At 50.8% G+C, this 19152-nt stretch overlaps 1 protein-coding gene across 1 annotated transcript; it reads right to left on the reverse strand.

Moving 5' to 3' along the window:
- Positions 1 to 11572: 11572 nt before the first annotated feature.
- Positions 11573 to 15201, reverse strand: LOC122369699. The gene is made up of 2 exons (XM_043344617.1): positions 15188 to 15201; positions 11573 to 15137 (listed from the first exon to the last, which is right to left on the reverse strand). The coding sequence occupies exon 2, from the start codon at positions 15029 to 15031 to the stop codon at positions 11885 to 11887; it is 3147 nt and encodes a 1048-aa protein (XP_043200552.1). The 5' UTR covers positions 15032 to 15137; positions 15188 to 15201; the 3' UTR covers positions 11573 to 11884.
- Positions 15202 to 19152: the final 3951 nt, after the last annotated feature.

Consider the following 19152-nt stretch of genomic DNA (forward strand, 5'->3'; position numbering starts at 1 on the left):
TGCTATCATTAGACGTTAAGAGCACCGTCTGAGTCCTGACTTCTGATTAATCTATCTCCTCTCCTCTCCTCCATCTATTAATATTTAATATTCCAACTGAAGCCAACTTCTCAATTTTTTCTTCCTTGCTCCTATAATCCTACCTGCCTGTCATTTCTAATCGACCGCTCTAACTTTCTCACCTCACTTTCTCACCTTCCTTCTGACCTCAAACGCTCTCTCACCCCTCCTAGAGCCAGCCGCCGTTACGGGCTGGCTAACCGGGCAACTTGCCTTCGATCCGCCAATGCCATCTTGAAAAATCGCCCCTCAGCGCATCCCCAACGAGCCATAAATTCCTCTTAGTTTGGCCGCCGTCGCCGCCGCCGCCGACGAACTACTGCACTCGCCTCGCCTGCGCCGTCGTTCGCCGCCTCGTAATTTTGGCGCCAAGACCGTTTTGGCGCGAGAATGTGCGCCGGCGTTGTTTAGGTGACAGTCGCGGCGCGGATGAGCCGAATCCGAAACGGGCGCCTTTTTGCGCGGCGAGTAACGTCGGCCATTTTTAAAGGGCCGCCGCGCGTTTCGGTCGTAAACGGCTCCCGGTGCGACACCTATCGGGCGGTGACTGAATTAAACGGCGCCGTAACCGGCTCGTAACCAGGCGGCCAATGGGCCCGTGGCGAGGCCGTAAAGGGACGTAGCGAGGCCGTACTGGGACGTAGCGAGAGGCAGTGGGACGTAGAGGGTCGGGTGGGGACGTAGTAGCACGTATGAGAACGTAGTGGACGTATCGATGCAGTGGTGGTTCGTAGCGGGAGATGTAACTAGTGAGACAGTGGACGTACTGGAACATGGCAGGACGTACTGGACGCATTTGAGAAGTACTGGACGTACTTGGGACGTAGTGGGACGTATTGGAGACGTAGTGAGATGCAGTGGGGAAGAAGTAAGCCCTAGGATATGAACCCCAGCGTTGCATAAAAGGCAGCATTTTATTTATAATATACTCAGGACACAGGGTGTCACCTATAAAAAACGGCTGCCTAGCTTCAATGATCTATGAACATCAATTCTCGTCTGAGGTTATATATTTGCCATGCCCATCGCATGGAGGCCGCCGGTGACATATTTCATCCACCGGCAACGCGTCCCTTTGTGTGAGCGGCCGGCCGTCACCGCGACTCCAAACATCAATACTTTATTCCAAATAAAATTCCAATCTCCTAAATCAGGCCCAATCTCAAATCTATTGAGAAATCCAATAGCGGACCCTTTCAGCCGGTTAGCGTCGATAGAGGCGAGTTTCCCGGGACGGAGCGCGGAACTATCGCCCTTACGTACCGGGCGCTGCCAGCCACCGCGGAGCGACTTCAATTTGCTTGGCTGTCGAACTCAAAAGATGCAAATTCCCCAGTTTGCAAGTCGGCTGTCAGAGTCAGTCGCGGAACTTTGCCGGCGCTGTCGGGCGCCGTCGAAACCGACGGCTCTCAAACGTCGACGGCGACGGCTCTCAAACGTCGGTGGCGACGTTTTCCGACGACAGCGCGACGCGGCATGTCAATTGGAGCGGGAATTGATTGGAGAGGGAGGGAGGGGAAGGAGAGAGATAGAGAGAGAGAGAGAGAGAGAGAGAGAGAGAGAGAGAGAGAGAGAGAGAGAGAGAGAGAGAGAGAGAGAGAGAGAGAGAGAGAGAGAGAGAGAGAGAGAGAGAGAGAGAGAGACGGGCACGCAGAGTAAAAAAAAGATCCGAAAATATTTTACCTGAGGTCGAGAGGAAAAGCTGCTAGTCATTGACACATGTTTTTGGATTGGTAGAAATGATTTTAGAGCGGTGATGTAAAAACGCCCCAAACCAATGCGCTTTTTTATTCTGCAAATAAATAAATAACGTAGGCTAAGTGACATATCAACAGGCATACCATCTGACATCTATAGTCCAAAAGATAGAAACAGTCATGGTCCTTTCTAGGTCTGGCTCGCTCTGACCCTTTGGCTCTCTCTCTCTCTCTCTCTCTCTCTCTCTCTCTCTCTCTCTCTCTCTCTCTCTCTCTCTCTCTCTCTCTCTCTCTCTCTCTCTCTCTCTCTCTCTCTCTCTCTCTCTCTCTCTCTCTCTCCCTCTCCCTCCCTCCCTCTCGCTCTCGGAGGCGTATTCAGTATTTTATCTGGCCGTCCCTGTCGTTCCATCCGCGTGCAGCGACATCCAATGGCACGACAGGGAAAACGAACAACACCCGGGAGAAAGGCCGTACATCGACGGCACCAGATTAATCGGACAAACTCGAGGTGAACCGGACCGACCAGAGATGAATGAGACGAACCAGGGATGAATGAGATGAACCGGAGATGAATCGACCAAACCCGTCATAAAACGGTGCGGGATTGCCCTTTTAGAAGGGGTAATGAAATAGTAAGTCTCGTCCGACTTAAAGCTACAGACCAAGAATCGTGCTAAAAGACTGGCGAGCATCAAACTCAACATCAATGACAAAACCAACAGTGGCAAAATCAAGGACACAATCAGAATCAAGCTACCTTAGCAGGTGGAATCTGAGTCGTAATATGACACCACAGCGACAAGGGTATCCTGCTGGATTTCATCACGCGCTGATCAAGGCCCTGCGCTGATGTTCAAACCAAGATACCTATAAGAAACAGGTAGGTCCGATGTTTTGAGTAAAGCCCAGTAAAGCCCTGGTGACGTCACTGACATTTCTTATATGGAGAATTTCGCCCATAAGGAAAATATTTTACATACGGAAATTTGTATTTCATTAGGAAAAAATACATTCTTTCAATTTCATCATGAAACTTATATAATTTAATTAAAAAACTTGAAATCCTTTGAGTGCTTGGTCCCAACCCCTGCTATACCTTTGGTCACGTGACTTCCATGATAAACTTTGCGTTTTGCAATGTTATGACTTAAACAGAAGCAATAAATGTTACAAGCGTATTATTTATGATGTTTTAGGCAGCAATCGTGTAATAACATCCTTGAATTATATACATTCTGCTTAAAAGAGGTCACGTGATGTTACCAGATTGTGCTCGGACAGCATCTTCTTGAACTTCGATTTTGAGTACTTTTTACCTTCATTGAGTCCTAATAACGGACGTTTTTAGTTATAAAATGAAGCAATGAATCTATTGAGGGCAAAATTTAATCATTTTTGCACTTTCAAGCCGGGCTATCCTGGCATGAACTTCGGCCGGTTTGTGTGTGAAGCCTATGGTGAAGGGAAAACTTCACGCCCGGCTGACGTCACAGACCTCGGCTACCAAATCGTGTCCGGTGGGGGTCGGTTCAAACTGCGTGTTCATAGCTAGCTTTGATGGAGCATAATCAAAGCTTATCGCGGGTAAATGATATGTCTGCTTTGATGGATGCATGTGTGAACTACATGTGTGAATTATGAGGTACCGCTGAAAGAGTAGTGCCTCCCGTATGTAACATTTCATTATTGACACAAATGAGGGTCAATATATCATCCAGTGCTGTCTGTGCCATTTACATGGTGTATATTGCTGAGGTGCCAGTTAAAATGTAATTTATTCCATCATCAATAACGGTGTATTCATGTTATTTGAGAGACAAACAATAAATAATCACCATACAGTGGGAACAAGATCACGAGATAAGTGTGACAAATGATGGATTAGAGATGTGAATCGTTGGCAGTAGCGAGAGGCAGCCAAATTTAACACGATTTTAATCAGCATGTGCTGCACTGGCTGTGTCGACAGCGTTTCCTGAAGCGGTTGAAAAGTTTTGTTTTCAGAATTATTGTCTAAAAAATCTGAGAAACAACGGAGCTAAGGCGCCTCGAAGTACTTAACACGTGCATTGGACGTTGGAGATAACTATTCATATACACTGTGGAGATAACCTCCTGTGCGAAATAATTTGAGAAAAATTATTTCGGGCGTATTGGAAGTTATCTATACAGGCACGTGCATCAACAACTGTCACTCTTTAACCCATTCTTTCTTATCTTTGTCAGACTATCGTAGTTACGCATTAAACATGTTAACCATTTTAAAATGCTTCACCACCAACTTGTATCCGTCATGATCTTGTGTCACAAAAAGCCCGGCACCGTGTGCCTCATATGCCTCCCTCTCATCGGTGCGCCATTCCACGTCTGCACAGCGCCACTCCGCGCCACAGCACGCACTAAGTGCCCGACGACAGCCCCCGTTCCACTCACACCCCGTCATCGCACCCCGACCCAATGGATGTGACGTGCTAAAAGTGAAGCACACGCACTGACGCGCTCCTCTGGACTCCCCCGAGTCCTCGAATACGGAATCAGATCGGTTTTCATTTCAGTTCTCCCTCCCCTGACGCCGCATCCACTACTGTATAATTTATACCCGGCGCAAACCTCGTATGGATGCGCTGTAACAGATGCCATTGACGCAGCCATAAATAATCCCGCGGTAAATATTCATCGCGCCATAAATCGTAGGCTCTGATCGACTCAGCGACTGGTTATAACAAACTTATTCGGCCTGTCGGCTGGGCGGATCAAAGTCTGGAGCTGTATGTATAATGGGACACGGAGTCGGATGGATGGAATGACAGTGGATGACAGACTGTCATAAATTGTCAGTGGTGACAGACAGATGACAGATGACAGCGTACGACAGGCAGACAGCTCAGACAGCCATGGGTTAGTGAGCCATGGGTGCGACTAGTGTGACTGCAACTGGCGATTTCAGTGCTACTGGCGTGGCGATTACTGCTACTATCCATGAACAGTAGCAAATTGCCACGCTGTACGTGGAAGGTTTTTGATGTTAGGTAATTCATGCAGTATTGGCTGAAATGTGCCAACTGGTGGTTACTGTTTTCTTTTTTAATATATAAATTTAGTCCGAACCTTTTGATAGGAAGGATTCACAAGGACAGAGCCACCGCATAAGCGAAGCTGGTTGCGTTGACCCTGCCCTCTACCCTCCTACTGTTAGCTGTGATGGTAAATGTGGACAATGACAGACAACATAAAACGGTTGCAATGCATATGTTACAGGCAAAGTGAAAACTCGGGCATTTTGCAAAATGCCTAGGCAATTTGCAAAATGCCTGACCGGCCAGGCATTTTGCAAAATGCCCAGGCAGTTTGCAAACTGCCTGACCCACCAGGCATTTTGCAAACTGCCTGAAATATTTTCCCAGGCATTTTGCAAAATAACTGACATCAAACTCGCACTAGCGACGATGTATAGGTAAACATCATTTGTAACTGCCGCTTACAAAAGTTAATCGCTGTCAATGCGCACCAAGTGAGGGGACACTGCGTTCTCCGGGTAGCGCCGCCGAGTTCAGGTCACTGAGCCCCAGCGGCCGTCGGGTGCCGAGCACCGGGCGTGGTTTCGTGGGTAAACATGCGCTCGGTACAATGATTATACTGTTTCTAAGAGCTTTTGGTGGCTTTTTGAAACTACTATGGGTGGATATTGATCAGAAAAGAGTACTCTTCCAAGTTACGAAAATTTGATTGTTACACGTTTAGGTACATAATCAATTGTCTCTGCCGGAACAGTTGCCCACCAGGGCAGAATACTGGACATCGCAGCTTTTATACACACGGCTACAACTCCGTATATACGAAAGGTACGGAGACGGTGGCTCAAGTCCATTCAGCGTTGGCTCCACCTCGACACGCAAGACGTAGGTATACAGGGTCACGAATTTGATACGCCATTGGCGCGGTCTTGTCCCTCCATGCCCCTCCTGAGGGCTGAATGGATGTAATTTGAACGGGTCCGGCAACAGGGCATCTCGACCAGGGCACTCGGCATCTAAATCAGCCATCCCCCGGTATCTGAAGATTTTACACTGAAGCTGAAGCCGCTCAACCTCAGGCTGCAACCCTGACTTACCGTCATCCATAAGTGATGCAGCTGGATTTCGACAAAACCCACCAAACTCGACCATTCAGGACTATAGAGATTCAGACTTTTCAATGATGAGGCCGTGAGGCGATATCAGCCGTTTTCACGACGACCATCTGGTACACATTTGGTTCACATCTGGTGCAGATTAGGTGCATATTTGGCCAAATTAGGTTCAGTGTGTCTCTTAGTAGCTATCAGCTAGGGTTGTACTAATTGCGTATATGCCTCCTTTGTCATATTATCAGACAGCATCATCGGATAAAACACTGAAATAAATTCATAAAATAAAGATATTTGCTGTAAAAGAGATTAGGTGCAGATTTCGTCAAATTAGGTGCACTCGCCGGATAGCCCGTCGTGAAAACGGCTATTAGAGCTCTTCTTAGTCACTAACCGTCTCGACAAGCAGTTCTGGGCCAACAGCAGCTCAGAGGCGCTGCACCGTCGAGACGATGAAGCACCCACTGGGCACTGGAGATTCTCGTTTGGGACATGATGGGCTACAGAGGCCTATTTGAGCTTCACCAGGTGCCGCGGGTACAGACCATATGGCCGCTGATAAATTGTCAGCGAGGTGCTGGAGAACACTGACGCAACTACGATGCAATAATATATTTCGGGACACAAGTACAACATCCCGCAACAATTTCGTGACACCCTGTATTCGTGACCGTGGAATGTGTCACATGTGCCCACAACACATGTGAAATGTGTTGTGGGGTCAGTCGCAGTGGAACGTTTATGATCAACGCCTGTAGTCAACAAAAACGGTGGAATACATATATGGAAACCCAGGCATTTTGCAAAATGCCTGGCGGGTCAGGCATTTTGTAAAATGCCTAGGCAGTTTGCAAAATGCCTGGTGGGTCAGGCAGTTTGCAAACTGCCTGGGTATTTTGCAAAATGCCTGGCGGGTCAGGCATTTTGCAAATTGCCTAGGCATTTTGCAAAATGCCCGAGTTTTCACTTTGCCTGTAACACATATAACAGCTGGTGGCAACCATCAATTAAGCCATCACTTAATCACTAAAACGTTAGAGCGTATTTGACTCAGCTATGTGAAAAGTTATATGACTCGCACATCCTCTCATTTTATCAAACAATAAAGAATGAATTATTTTCATCCATAACTAGCCCGCATTGATCTCAATCCTGCTCAGCCGATCTCCAATCACCCATTCCTTACCTCCGATCGGTCGTTTGACCTCTCATTTATCGCTGCCGGCCGTCGATCGCGCTGACGTATCTGTTCATTTTGGCGTCGGCTGCGGCCGGGCGCTAGTTTACGCCCTGCGGTCGGATTCACTCCAGAGTATTCAGCCGCGGTACCCAGTGACGAAAGCACCTGTCAGAGCGGGAAGACAGCGTCATTGGTAAGGTGGAATAAACCATCGGAGAGCAGAGAGTCGACAAAGGACGGCTGTCGACACCGACAGACACGCTCAGAGCTGCCAAATGAAGGGAAAAGATGCCAGATGAAGAGGGTGGTGCGGAAAAGCTGCCAGATGAAGGGGTGCTGTTAAAAACTGTCAGAAGAGATGCAATGAGAGAAGAAGTGATACCGGAATATACATTCTTGGACGATACCCCGAAAACGAAATATTTCTATCGAGAGTTTTCAAAGGATTTCATGCACGAGGCCTTGGCCGAGTGCATGAAATTCTTTGAAAACTCGAGATAGAAATATTTCGTCGCGGTAGAGTCCTAGATATTATTTCCTGTATGTTTGTTAACATCGTTCGTTATTTGCTTAAAAAAGGCCGAAATATGCATAAATAAAATACAGTAACATTAATTACACGTTAAATACTGAAATATTGGCAGTTCTAATTACTTTACAGTTCAGCAAAGCTTACAAATTTTCTTAAAAACAGAAGCCCTCGATGAAATCAAGCTATCCAAGAAAACCATCCAAGAAAACGTCTCGCGCAAAGTTTCTTGGATGGCTGGATTGCATTGCAAGACTGCATCAAACATACAGGAAAATCTGTCTAAATGAAGCTTCGTTCTACCCTACCCTAGTCGCAAACGGTGGCTCGCTCAATGCCTCTAGCTGTTTATAAACATGACCCCAAAAGAAATGCAAAGAAATGAAACGCTCAAAGAAATATCGCAACACATGGGGTCGTTTATTTTCCCGAGTGACCATATAGCCTTGACTCATGGCTAGTGTTATTGTCCATGCTAATAGCACTGTAACATTTACTGCATAATCATTACAACTCGCATTACAAAATATACGAGGCGTTATTGTCCCGTTACTCCCACGCTGCTACATTTTCTGTTGAAGGTAACTGATGCGCACCCATCACATCACACTTTACGACTCTCCCCGTCGAAATCGGTCATAATAGTTCGCTGATGCTGTCCAGATAAGGGTTTGTTCCTCGTTTGAAAAATAGCCAAGCTCATTATCGTCTTGGCCAAGCCAATTTAGGCACAAATAACGACCCCACTGGGACGTGCACGAGCATTGGTGTTGCGTCATTTCCCACTCACTTTAATCAGCTGGTATTATTTACAATGACAGCTTGCCTACCTGCTCGCCTTCCATGCATATACATTTGCCCGCTAAAACAATGCGCTGCCCTGGCGGTACCCAACGATAAATTGCACGAGTCGCATGTTTATGTCGACATTATGACGACTTTTATTGGCGATACGACATTGGTGCGGCGCAACGGGGTGAGAATAATTGTAATTTCTGCTAATTTATCGCAGAGAGAAACGGGCACGGTGGGAGTCGGCCCTAGCTCAGACGAAGAGGTAGGGTTTTGCTTGTGCTGAGAACTCCTTGTAACACGTCACAAAGGGTTGTTGGTGTAAGGGGACGGGGCGATTAACCCTCGCCGGCCGAAGGGGGGGGGGGCGGGTGCCGCCCCCCCCCCATAGTTTTTTTTCGCGATAGCTCCAAACACGCTGGCGATAGAGAGCTGAAACTTGGCATACCTGACCTTTGATAGGTCAGGTCACTGACCTATGACGTCATAAGTGAACCTCTGCACGGTCTTCAGATGCCGCAACTTCGCAACGCCCTCACTGCCAGAGGAGATGTCACAGGGAAATGAAACTTACAGGATCTAGTATCCATTATGAGTCTCACAGCTTGTATATCTCGGATTTTTCCTAAAGGTCATATGAGGTCAGGTCATTTTCGTGACCTCACCATTATAAGTTAATGGGGAAAAATGAAAACTGCTATTCTGGCGCCGGGAACGATCTCCAACTATCTCAAGCACACAGAATCGTTTTTTGATGCACTCCTTGCAAGGTTAAATGCGTCACTTTTGCAATGTTGACCTTGCGTGATGTCATTTATGACGTCATCAAGGTCATATTAGTTTTTCGTCAATACCTCTTGATCAAATTGAGCTAGCGACTCGGGAAAGCCACCAATGGACTCAGGAAGACCTGCTGAATCGAATGATATGTGACATAACCTATTTCGACCAACTTCGTGACCTGGGGGTGCTGACCTGACCTTGACCTGAGATCAACACACCAAATTGACCTGACCCGAACAAAAAGTATATCATTCGACGCGCCTGAGCGAGGTGAACACGATGCTGCCAAAATCGCGGCTCTGCAGCCGTTTGTTGCGAAGTTATTCACCAAAAACTGAACCGTACCTTGGGGCACTTGACCTGACCCCAGAGGTCACCGGTTGACCTAGGACCTTAAAATCGAGTACCAATCTCTGCGTCTCGTAACGGCGCACACGCTCGTTTTTTCCGCGACGCGCTAGCTCCACCAGGGGCGAAACGGCGAGGGACGGGGGGTCGTACCCGCCCCCCCCCCCTCGGCCGGCGCGTATGTAGAAAACCAATAGGTCCGGCGAGGGTTAAGGTAGTCTTTAACCCTCGCCGGCACAGGGGGGGATGCAACCCCCCCACCCCCCCCGCCCTAAGGTTTTTTCGCAAATAACTCGCGTAAAAAGCGGTCGATCGCGACGAAACTTTCAGTACCCTCGCATTGATCAATTTTACACCTACCCTGAAAATTCCATAAACCTGAACCCAATGACCTTTGACCTGTGACCTCTTTTCCGTGACCATCTTCGGCCGAAATCGCGATTCGGCGTATGTCGGCTCGCATTAGCCGCGCGTTTGCAAGCTTTTCGTGGTTTCAAACGTTCAAACATGTGATTTGATGTTGCTCCCATGCATTAGGGTGGGTGTCAATGTCACCTGAAGGTCATGCTAGGTCATTGACCTTTGGTGACCTACCTCGGTTCACTTTTTCGAGTTTTACATGTTTCTAGGCTAGTTTTTGGAACTGAACTCGAATTTAGCAGCCATTTGAACATTTACGAAGTAGTTTTGGTGCCTTCGTAACATGTTACGAAGCTGTCAGAGGCGGATGACAGGTACTACGAATACCCGTCAAGACTCCTACCGGTTGACCTGACCTGACCTGACCCGACCTGGTCTAAACGCTTAACGACATCATCTGTTATCAAAACTAACACGGTATTCGTGATCAGCACCCCGGAAACCCCTTGGCAGCCACGCTTTACGACTTTCTAACAGGTCCTGATATTCCCGATTTTTGGGTCATTGACCTGACCTGGAAGGTCAACCGGTGATCTAGGACCTTAAAATTGGGTATCATTGGCTTCCTCTCGTGACGGGCAACACGCTCGTTTTTTCCGCGAAGATCTGGCTCCATCAGGGGCAAAACGCGAGGGGGGTCGTACCATCCCCCCCTTGTGCCGTCGAAGGACTCAAAATGGCCTGTGCCGGCGAGGGTTAAGGTGGTTAGGGGCTCGTGAAGGAAGAAGGACGAAGTAGTGTTGTTCTGGAGACAAGAAGGTAACCCTACCCTTATCTACCTAGTACTGTTAACACGTTTTGTCAGCTGTTCCTAGCCACCACAATGACACTAAATGGTCACAGAAGTATGCTTTGAAGCCAGTGGTATGTACCACTACCTACCTTATGCAAAATTCACCCAGTGCTGTGACAAGCGAGTGGACTCGTAAATCAGCCATCAGCCGGGCGGTGAAACTCGTTAATCTGGCAATCAGCTGGACGCCGAATAGCATGCAATGGTACAAAGCCGACAAGTCGTGTTTCATAGCTGTGTGGCGGGACGTTAATTATTGATGGGACGGTGTGGACAGGCTGTCAGTTTCGTATTTGTAGCGGCTGTGTGATATGCGGAAGGCCAGGGTTGGGGTAATGATGAGGAATAACTAAAGTCGAGCTGTGGAACGATGGACCGAACGTTTTGAACCATCAAAATGATGGACTGAACTTGTGTTGGCCGCATAAGGGACCGGCATTAGCATTTTTCTCTGAACACCCAAAATGAATGAGCTAGCTAACACCTTGTTGTTTTGTGCATTTGACTTCCGTTTCACTTAAATCGTTGTCAACTAGGTTCCTATGTCAAACCAGGCACGGCAAGTCTATAGCCAGTGGACACATGAAGTCACATGTGTTTTACACAAATGAGTCATGGTGCTGACCATGTAGTTATTTGATGTCACGTGTCCACTTTGATTTCTCTAGGAATGCGTTACGTAAAGGCTTCATTACAGGCGGACAGGCGGCCACTTGGGTATGTTACGGGACTTACGGCTAAGGTTTAAATATTTTCGTGACTGAGTCTAAAGCAATAACGTTATCCGGTGCCGGCATAGAAAGCAGGTAAATCTCTTCGAAAACCATCCGAAAAACGTGTGGCATTCAAACTTTGCGTCTATCGTAGACTGTATTTCTTCACCCTTCAGACATCTCAACGCGCACACCGACCCGTCCTCTCTCTCTCCCGCCCTGCTCTCCACTGCCCGCCCGTCTCCCAATGTCCAGCCGGGCCGCCCGATATACGGGCCGGCGTGTCCCTGCTGCCGCGCACATGTGTGGCCATAGACCTCCATTTATGACCACTTATGACCCGACGCCGACCCTACGCGACAAGGCTAGAATACAAACTATGTGACCAAACAGAGAGACACATTCCCCCCTGTTCCTAAAGAACACATCTAACTACAGTTTAACTAATGGGGGATGGGAGCGCCGAAGAGTTGCGGCGCACGCCTGCAGCGCAAACCCCTTCTTAGCACGTCACTATAACTATCGATATTATCTACACTTTCTGCTGGCGCTCTACCTTCGTTCACACAGTCGTTTGACAATCCCTCAGTTTCTGTTTTTACAACTTTCACTGTATGGATCCGCTCCTCTGTTCCGGCACCGCCATCCGCCTCAGCTGCTGCTCGAGGGACCGGCTCGGTCTGCTCGGTCGGCGCGGCAGCTGGGGTCAGCTCTGACGGCTCCACCGCCGCCGGCGCCTCAATGGCCAGCTGTCCAGGCACATGGGCGGTCGGAACCGGACAGGCGATCTCCTCTTCCTGCTCATCATCCGTCGAAGCAGCCATTGCGTCGTCATCGTTGTTGGCAAGACGATGACGAATGTTCCGCACGTGCCATGGGACTCCATCCACTTCAATCGTCTGAGCGGATACGACTTTGGTGACAGTGCCCTCCTTTGACACGGCGGTGCACCGATCGCCCCGTTTTCGGACCCACACCGCATCACCGGGCTGATACACACCAGGCTGGCCGGCCGTCTGAGGAGGAGCAGCTGTGTTTCCCTGTGACTGCACGCACAAGTCTCTGCCAGCCTGACGGTAGGCACCATGTATCGGGGCCGTGGTAATATCACGCCCGTCCTTGGGCGTGACATTATATCGGTGCACGGCTTCTGGTACGGTGCATCCCTGACGGGCGGCCATCACTTTGATGGTGCGGTGGTGGCGCTCGATGATGCCATTCCCACCAGGTTCATAGGCCGCGCGATACCTCAGCTCGACGTCCCACCGCACCGCGAACGCCTTCAGCTCTCGACCCTTGAATTCGGTCGCATTATCCATTAGAAGCTCGGCCGGTGCTCCTCGCTCCAAAAACAGAGCCTCGAGTTGTCTGACGATCTCGCTCCCGTCAGAGCGGCGGATCTCACGCCACATGGCGTATCGCGACGGCCCACAGTCAATCACGGTGAGATAGTGTTTTCCGCGGAAATGGGTTACGTCCATTGCCAGCCGCTCCCAGTTGCGCTCGACCGCCAAGGCACCATGCTTCCAGCGCGACGGGGCTGGGTCGATCGACGCACACACCTGGCACGATCTAACGATCTGACGAACGGCCGACTTCGTCACGCTCTTTCCCAGCTCTCGGCGCGCATACCACCACGTCCGCCGCACTCCCTGGTGTCCCACACTTTCATGCACCGCCATTATGTCCTCCGGTCGAGCTGTCCTAACGGCCGCCACCACACCTGTCGCCTGCTCGCTTCCGGTTCTGATCCACTCTTTTGGTACTCTCGTGAGCTCGTCTGCACGGTTGGCAGCCGACGGCACGAGCTCCACTGTCACGACGAGGTCGTACTCGCTGGAGAGCTGCTTGAAAACGGCCACCCGCCGCCGAACCAGCATTTCCGACTGTGCCTTCGTTCTCAGTCGGGCACGGCCTGTCAGAGCGTCGGTCAGCCAGCGCTGAACAGTGACAGAGTCTGTGCGGAGGATCACACGCTTGAATCCCCACGCCACCGCCATATTCATACCGTTCAGCGCGGCATCCAGCTCCGATAGGTTTATGTGCATGTCTGAGTCACTGTCAGATCGGAGCCACGCGGCGTCTTCGATAACCTCACCCGTGGTGGGGTCACTTAGCACTACGCCGCGGGCGATGGAGCTGGCATCAGTCCACACCGTCACCGAGTCTCCTGAGACGCACCACTGTCCTCGTGCCGGGTCACACTCTGCCAGCCGCCGGGCCACATCACTGACTTGTTTGCGCAGGTCATCGTCGGTGATCGGTGAGTCCCAATCTTTGGTGACCTTGTTCGCCGCCCTTTTCAGCCAGGCAGCGGCCGGCCGCAGCCACCCGGCGACGGGCACGTGTGAGGTTAGCTGACCCGCCCAGGCGAAGATTGACCGCCTGGTCAGCACCCCGGGTGGCTCAGCTGGTGTCACGCCGTCCCGAGACCATCTCAGTGTGCCGTCACCGCCAGACTGCCGTCTCACTCGGAGCCCCAGCATCCGGGCTCCGGCCTCATCCGCTACCCGTTCCGGTGGCTTACACGAGAGCCCGTATGCGGAAAAATGTTCGGCCACCCGCTCAGCCGAGATGAGCGTCTCGTTGACGAGCAGGTCGTCAGCGTACGGGAGCACTGCTTTTGCGATCTCTGGACTTTGATCCAAAACTTCCCGCACTACCGCTCGCATGATGCCGCTTGCAACGCTGAGACCAAATCCGACCCTTGTCAGACAATGTCGCTGGCCGTCCACGATTACCGTCTGAAACGGCCACAGCTCCTGGGCCACGTGCAGCTGCAGAAACGCCTTCTTCAGGTCGATGACGGCCACATCGTCGCCGTGTTGCCGCCACTTGCGGAGCTGGTCGCGGCACACATCAGCTTCAGCCGTATGAGCCACCAGGTGCTCATTCAGTTCACGGTAGTCGAGCACCGGCCTGACCTTGTCCTTGGCTTCCTGGGTGACCGCCATGAGCGGAATTAGGCCACGCACCGGCCCGTGTTCCTGCTCATTGTACGGTTGCAGCCACCCTTCCTCGATCCACAGCCGTAACTCTGCGTCGAACCGCTCCTGCGACTCTGCCGGCACGCGATATTGCGGCACAGTATTCTTGAGTTGTTTTGGCTCCTTTCCGTCGGCCCACTTCCACCAAACTGTCCACTTTCCGTCGCTGAACTTAGCCACAAAATCAGCCGTCTCGATCTGTCTGTCCACTGGACCACGCCCCTGAGACACCGCTGCCGACATACCGCTCGATTCTGCCTTTACACCGGTGCACCCCGAACGCTCCCCCGTCACCACTTTACCACCAAAACGCACCTCTCCACCACTAACAAACACACCACCCAGCGCCTCTAACCCGGTCATGCCCAACAGCACGTCAACACCCAACAACCTTTCCGCCACTACCACAGCACGGACCACCGCCCGCCGGCCTTGTGCCTCCAGCAGCACCTCTGCACTCCCGCTGCATCGCACGACACTCCCATTCACCGCGGTCAAGTTTGTCTCACATCGATCCCATTTATCGACACAACCCGCGAACACCACGGTCTCCTCGCAGCCCGTGTCCACCAGCGCGTGACACGGTCGCCCGTCGAGCAGCATCTGGATTACCGGCGCTCTGCTGCCGGCTCGGTGGACGGCGGAGGAGGTGCTGGCGCTGATGCAGCTCCCCCGCCGCAGCCGTTTGGGCACATCCGGGCGATATGACCTGGGCGACCACATATCCAGCATCTGATCGGAGCCGGCCGGCGACTTGACCTTGAAATGTCACGTGATGGCCCACTCGCCGCCGCCGTCGCCGCCCCCGCCGCCGCTGCCGCCGCCGCCGGTGGCGCTGCCGTGACTGCTGTCCTGGACAGTACGGCTCTCGCTCGGTCCAGGACGTACTCGAGAGTGAACTCGTCTCCGAGCCCGTCCCGAACCGCAGCTTGCGCAGCCTCCGGCAGCCCATTGACGAAGGTGATGGCGATAGCTCTCTCCGGCAGACCTCCCATCAACTCAGCGAGCTGCTGCAGCGCCGCTAAGTACACATCCGCCGTCTCTCCGGGATGAAGGCGACGCCGAGCCATTTCCGCCTGCGCTGTGAACGGGTCCATGGCGAAGGCCCTCAGCAGCTTAGCCTTCACGCTGGGCAGCTGATGACGAGTCGCTGCGGGCATTCGGGACCACACCGCGAAAGCACCGCCGCGCAGGCGAGTCGGCAACACAGCCATCAGGGACACTGATCGCAGCTCGCACAGGAGAGCAGCCTGCTCCAGCCACTCCACTACGTTTCCAGTTCCGTCGAACTCCGGAATAGTCCTGGCGTCGAACGCCGGAGTCACCTCCATCACCGCTCTTCCCGCGGTGTCACTGGTCTCCTCCTCGACACTCGGCATCTTCTCACCACTTGTCAGAAAAATGCCGAAATAGCTTGTGGCATTCAAACTTTGCGTCTATCGTAGACTGTATTTCTTCACCCTTCAGACATCTCAACGCGCACACCGACCCGTCCTCTCTCTCTCCCGCCCTGCTCTCCACTGCCCGCCCGTCTCCCAATGTCCAGCCGGGCCGCCCGATATACGGGCCGGCGTGTCCCTGCTGCCGCGCACATGTGTGGCCATAGACCTCCATTTATGACCACTTATGACCCGACGCCGACCCTACGCGACAAGGCTAGAATACAAACTATGTGACCAAACAGAGAGACACAAAACGTTACCTCATTCTAAGCTACCCATGATTTACGCAACACTGCATTACACAACGGCACAACGCAGCCATGTCAGACGAGACTCAACATCTGTTGCAAACCTATGGTTAACTAATTGTGTAACCAATTTTTCATATAAACCAGTTAACCCTCGCCGGACCTATTGGTTTTCTACATACGCGCCGGCCGAGGGGGGGGGGCGGGTACGACCCCCCCCCCCCCCGCCGTTTCGCCCCTGGTGGAGCTAGCGCGTCGCGGAAAAAACGAGCGTGTGCGCCGTTAGGAGACGCAGAGATTGGTACCCGACTTTAAGGTCCTAGGTCAACCGGTGACCTCTGAGGTCAGGTCAAGTGCCCCAAGGTACGGTTCAGTTTTTGGTGAATAACTTCGCAAAAAACGGCCGCAGAGCCGCGATTTTGGCAGCATCGTGTTCGCCTCGCTCAGGCGCGTCGAATGATATACTTTTTGTTCGGGTCAGGTCAACTTGGGGTGTTGACCTCAGGTCAAGGTCAGGTCAGCACCCCAAGGTCACGAAGTTGGTCGAAAGGGGTCATGTCGCATATCATTCGATTCGGCAGGTCTTCCTGAGTCCATTGGTGGCTTTCCCGACTCGCTAGCTCAATTTGATCAAGAGTTATTGACGAAAAACTAATATGACCTTGATGACGTCATAAATGACGTCACGCAAGGTCAACATTGCAAAAGTGACGCATCTAACCTTGCAAGGAGTGCATCCAATCACGATTCTGTGTGCTTGAGATACTTGGAGATCGTTCCCGGTGCCAGAATAGCAGTTTGAATTTTTCCCCATTGACTTATAATGGTGAGGTCACGAAAATGACCTGACCTCATATGACCTTTATGAAAAATCCGAGATATACAAGTTGTGAGACTCATAATGGATACTAGATCCTGCAAGTTTCATTTCCCTGTGACATCTCCTCTGGCAGTGAGGGCGTTGCGAAGTTGCGACTTCTGAAGACCGTGCAGAGGTTCACTTATGACGTCATAGGTCAGTGACCTGACCTGACCCAAAAACGCGGTTGGTGTCAAAAGATCCGGCTTGAATGAAAGGTCAGGTATGCCAAGTTTCAGCTCTCTATCGCCAGCGTGTTCGGAGCTATCGCGAAAAAAACCCTATGGGGGGCGGCACCCCCCTCGGCCGGCGAGGGTTAAAATTTCACAAAGCCATCAGGATGTTACAATTTTAGTAACCGGTTGATAAAACTTCGTTAGAGCAGCAAGCCGTGCTACATTTGCTTCGCCTCTAAGGGACCACTTCATAAAATTAAAACTATCATTATTCATTATGCTACATTTACTACCTACGTTCCCAGAGCGCCCTACCGTCTCCTCCCCCATTACCCTCTCGGTTCAGGGGCGCGCCATTTCGTGTTGGTCGCGCGTTTATCACGGTGCCTGTTTCACTAACGGTCTCATATATCAGCGGATGGAGTCGTTACTCGCAGCCGGACCGGCCATTTGTTGGCGCGCCGATACGGCGGTCAGCCCTACCCTGGCGCCATCTATAGGGAATAAGCGGAAATAGTAGTGCGCCGGGTAGGCAGAAGATGGCAGAAAGCGATTAATCAGGGATGGAGTAGTTGGTAATAGGTCCACTTTTTGAAGGTTTTGTGAGATACTCACTTGAATATTCCTTGGGATTTGTAGTGCCCATTTATGGAGACATAGTCACGTCAAAATCAATCGTATATATTTGTATCTTTAATTATCCACCAACTACTCACATGAAATTATCTAACTTAGATTAACTAAAATATTGCATTTCAGGGAAAAGTGTTTTACTGAGGGAATCTTTGTAAAATATCTGCTGTCTGCAACAAATTTTGTGAATCGAATCTCAAAGCCAGAGCAGCCTTCTTTCCAACCAAATATAAGCTCAAGCAGTCAGCTCGTTCACCTCTGAGGTCGCTCCTTCAGCTCCGGGTCGCTGAAGGTGTGGTGATACAGCTCTACAACCAGAGGACTCAGGCAGGTCGCCATGGTGATTGGTGGTGGCTCCGAGTGACCCACTGGCTGAACGCTGACCGCCGATAAGTCTGCAGTTGTCAGAGGACTTTTGGGGAATGGACGTGGTCAATGAGGTGCATGACTGAATGATCACACATCAATTGATAAAATATTTTTAAAGACAATATTTTATGATAGGGTTCATATTAGGCAGCAGCAAAGATAATCACAGTCCTTGTGAGTCAGTCATCGTTGTTACTTGAAAACTTCGATCTCAGAAATTCACAAATCGCAAAATGCGATAATGAATCGGATGCAAACCTTCGAACGCTCAGAATATGATAGTATTGACCTACCGCAAAACCATAACACCACAGTTAATCGTGCCTCATATTCATGCCACACGCCCCCCCCCCCCCCGCCAGACGCAACGATCTAGACTGACCCATCCCCCCTCCCCAGCGATCAAACCACCGCCAGTGCTCTCACCTGACACCTCTCACCCTGAGAGGCTTCTCACCGGCCGCCGTCCGTCAGTCTGCCTGTCGGCTTCATCTTCACGGCTGTCGGCATTGATAGCGTCAGGCGTTTATTGCCGATCGGGGCTTCAGTGGCGGTGTTCATGGAAAAACGGCAGCGCTGTAGGCGCCGTTGTATCGGATGATATCGGCCGTCGGTAGAACGTTGTGGGTGGTCGTGGTTAGAGTGTGGTTGGCTAGGGGGAAAAATTAAATGGTTGTGTGAGGAAAGTGGAACATGAATACGTTAATTATGAATGTGAAAATAATTAGAACGGCGCAAATATACCGATTAATCATTGAGTTGTCCTGAGGGTTTTATCAATCGGCTTAATCGCATGGCATCAAATATCGCTCTGGTAGGTATAGCAAGCACGTAAATTGCCTCTTAAATTGTAGGTGGTTGAATAAAATACCTTACGGCTGTTCTATAATTGCCCAAGAACGATCGCAGAAATTAAAAGCTCACATCCCAACGGCAAACTTATCACAAACATAGAACTGAGCATAAAAAGCTGGCGGACTAATATTGAAATTGTCTT

Source organism: Amphibalanus amphitrite, unplaced genomic scaffold, assembly GCF_019059575.1.
Source record: "Amphibalanus amphitrite isolate SeventyFive unplaced genomic scaffold, NRLGWU_Aamphi_draft 001063F_arrow, whole genome shotgun sequence".
Lineage (NCBI taxonomy): Eukaryota > Metazoa > Arthropoda > Thecostraca > Balanomorpha > Balanidae > Amphibalanus > Amphibalanus amphitrite.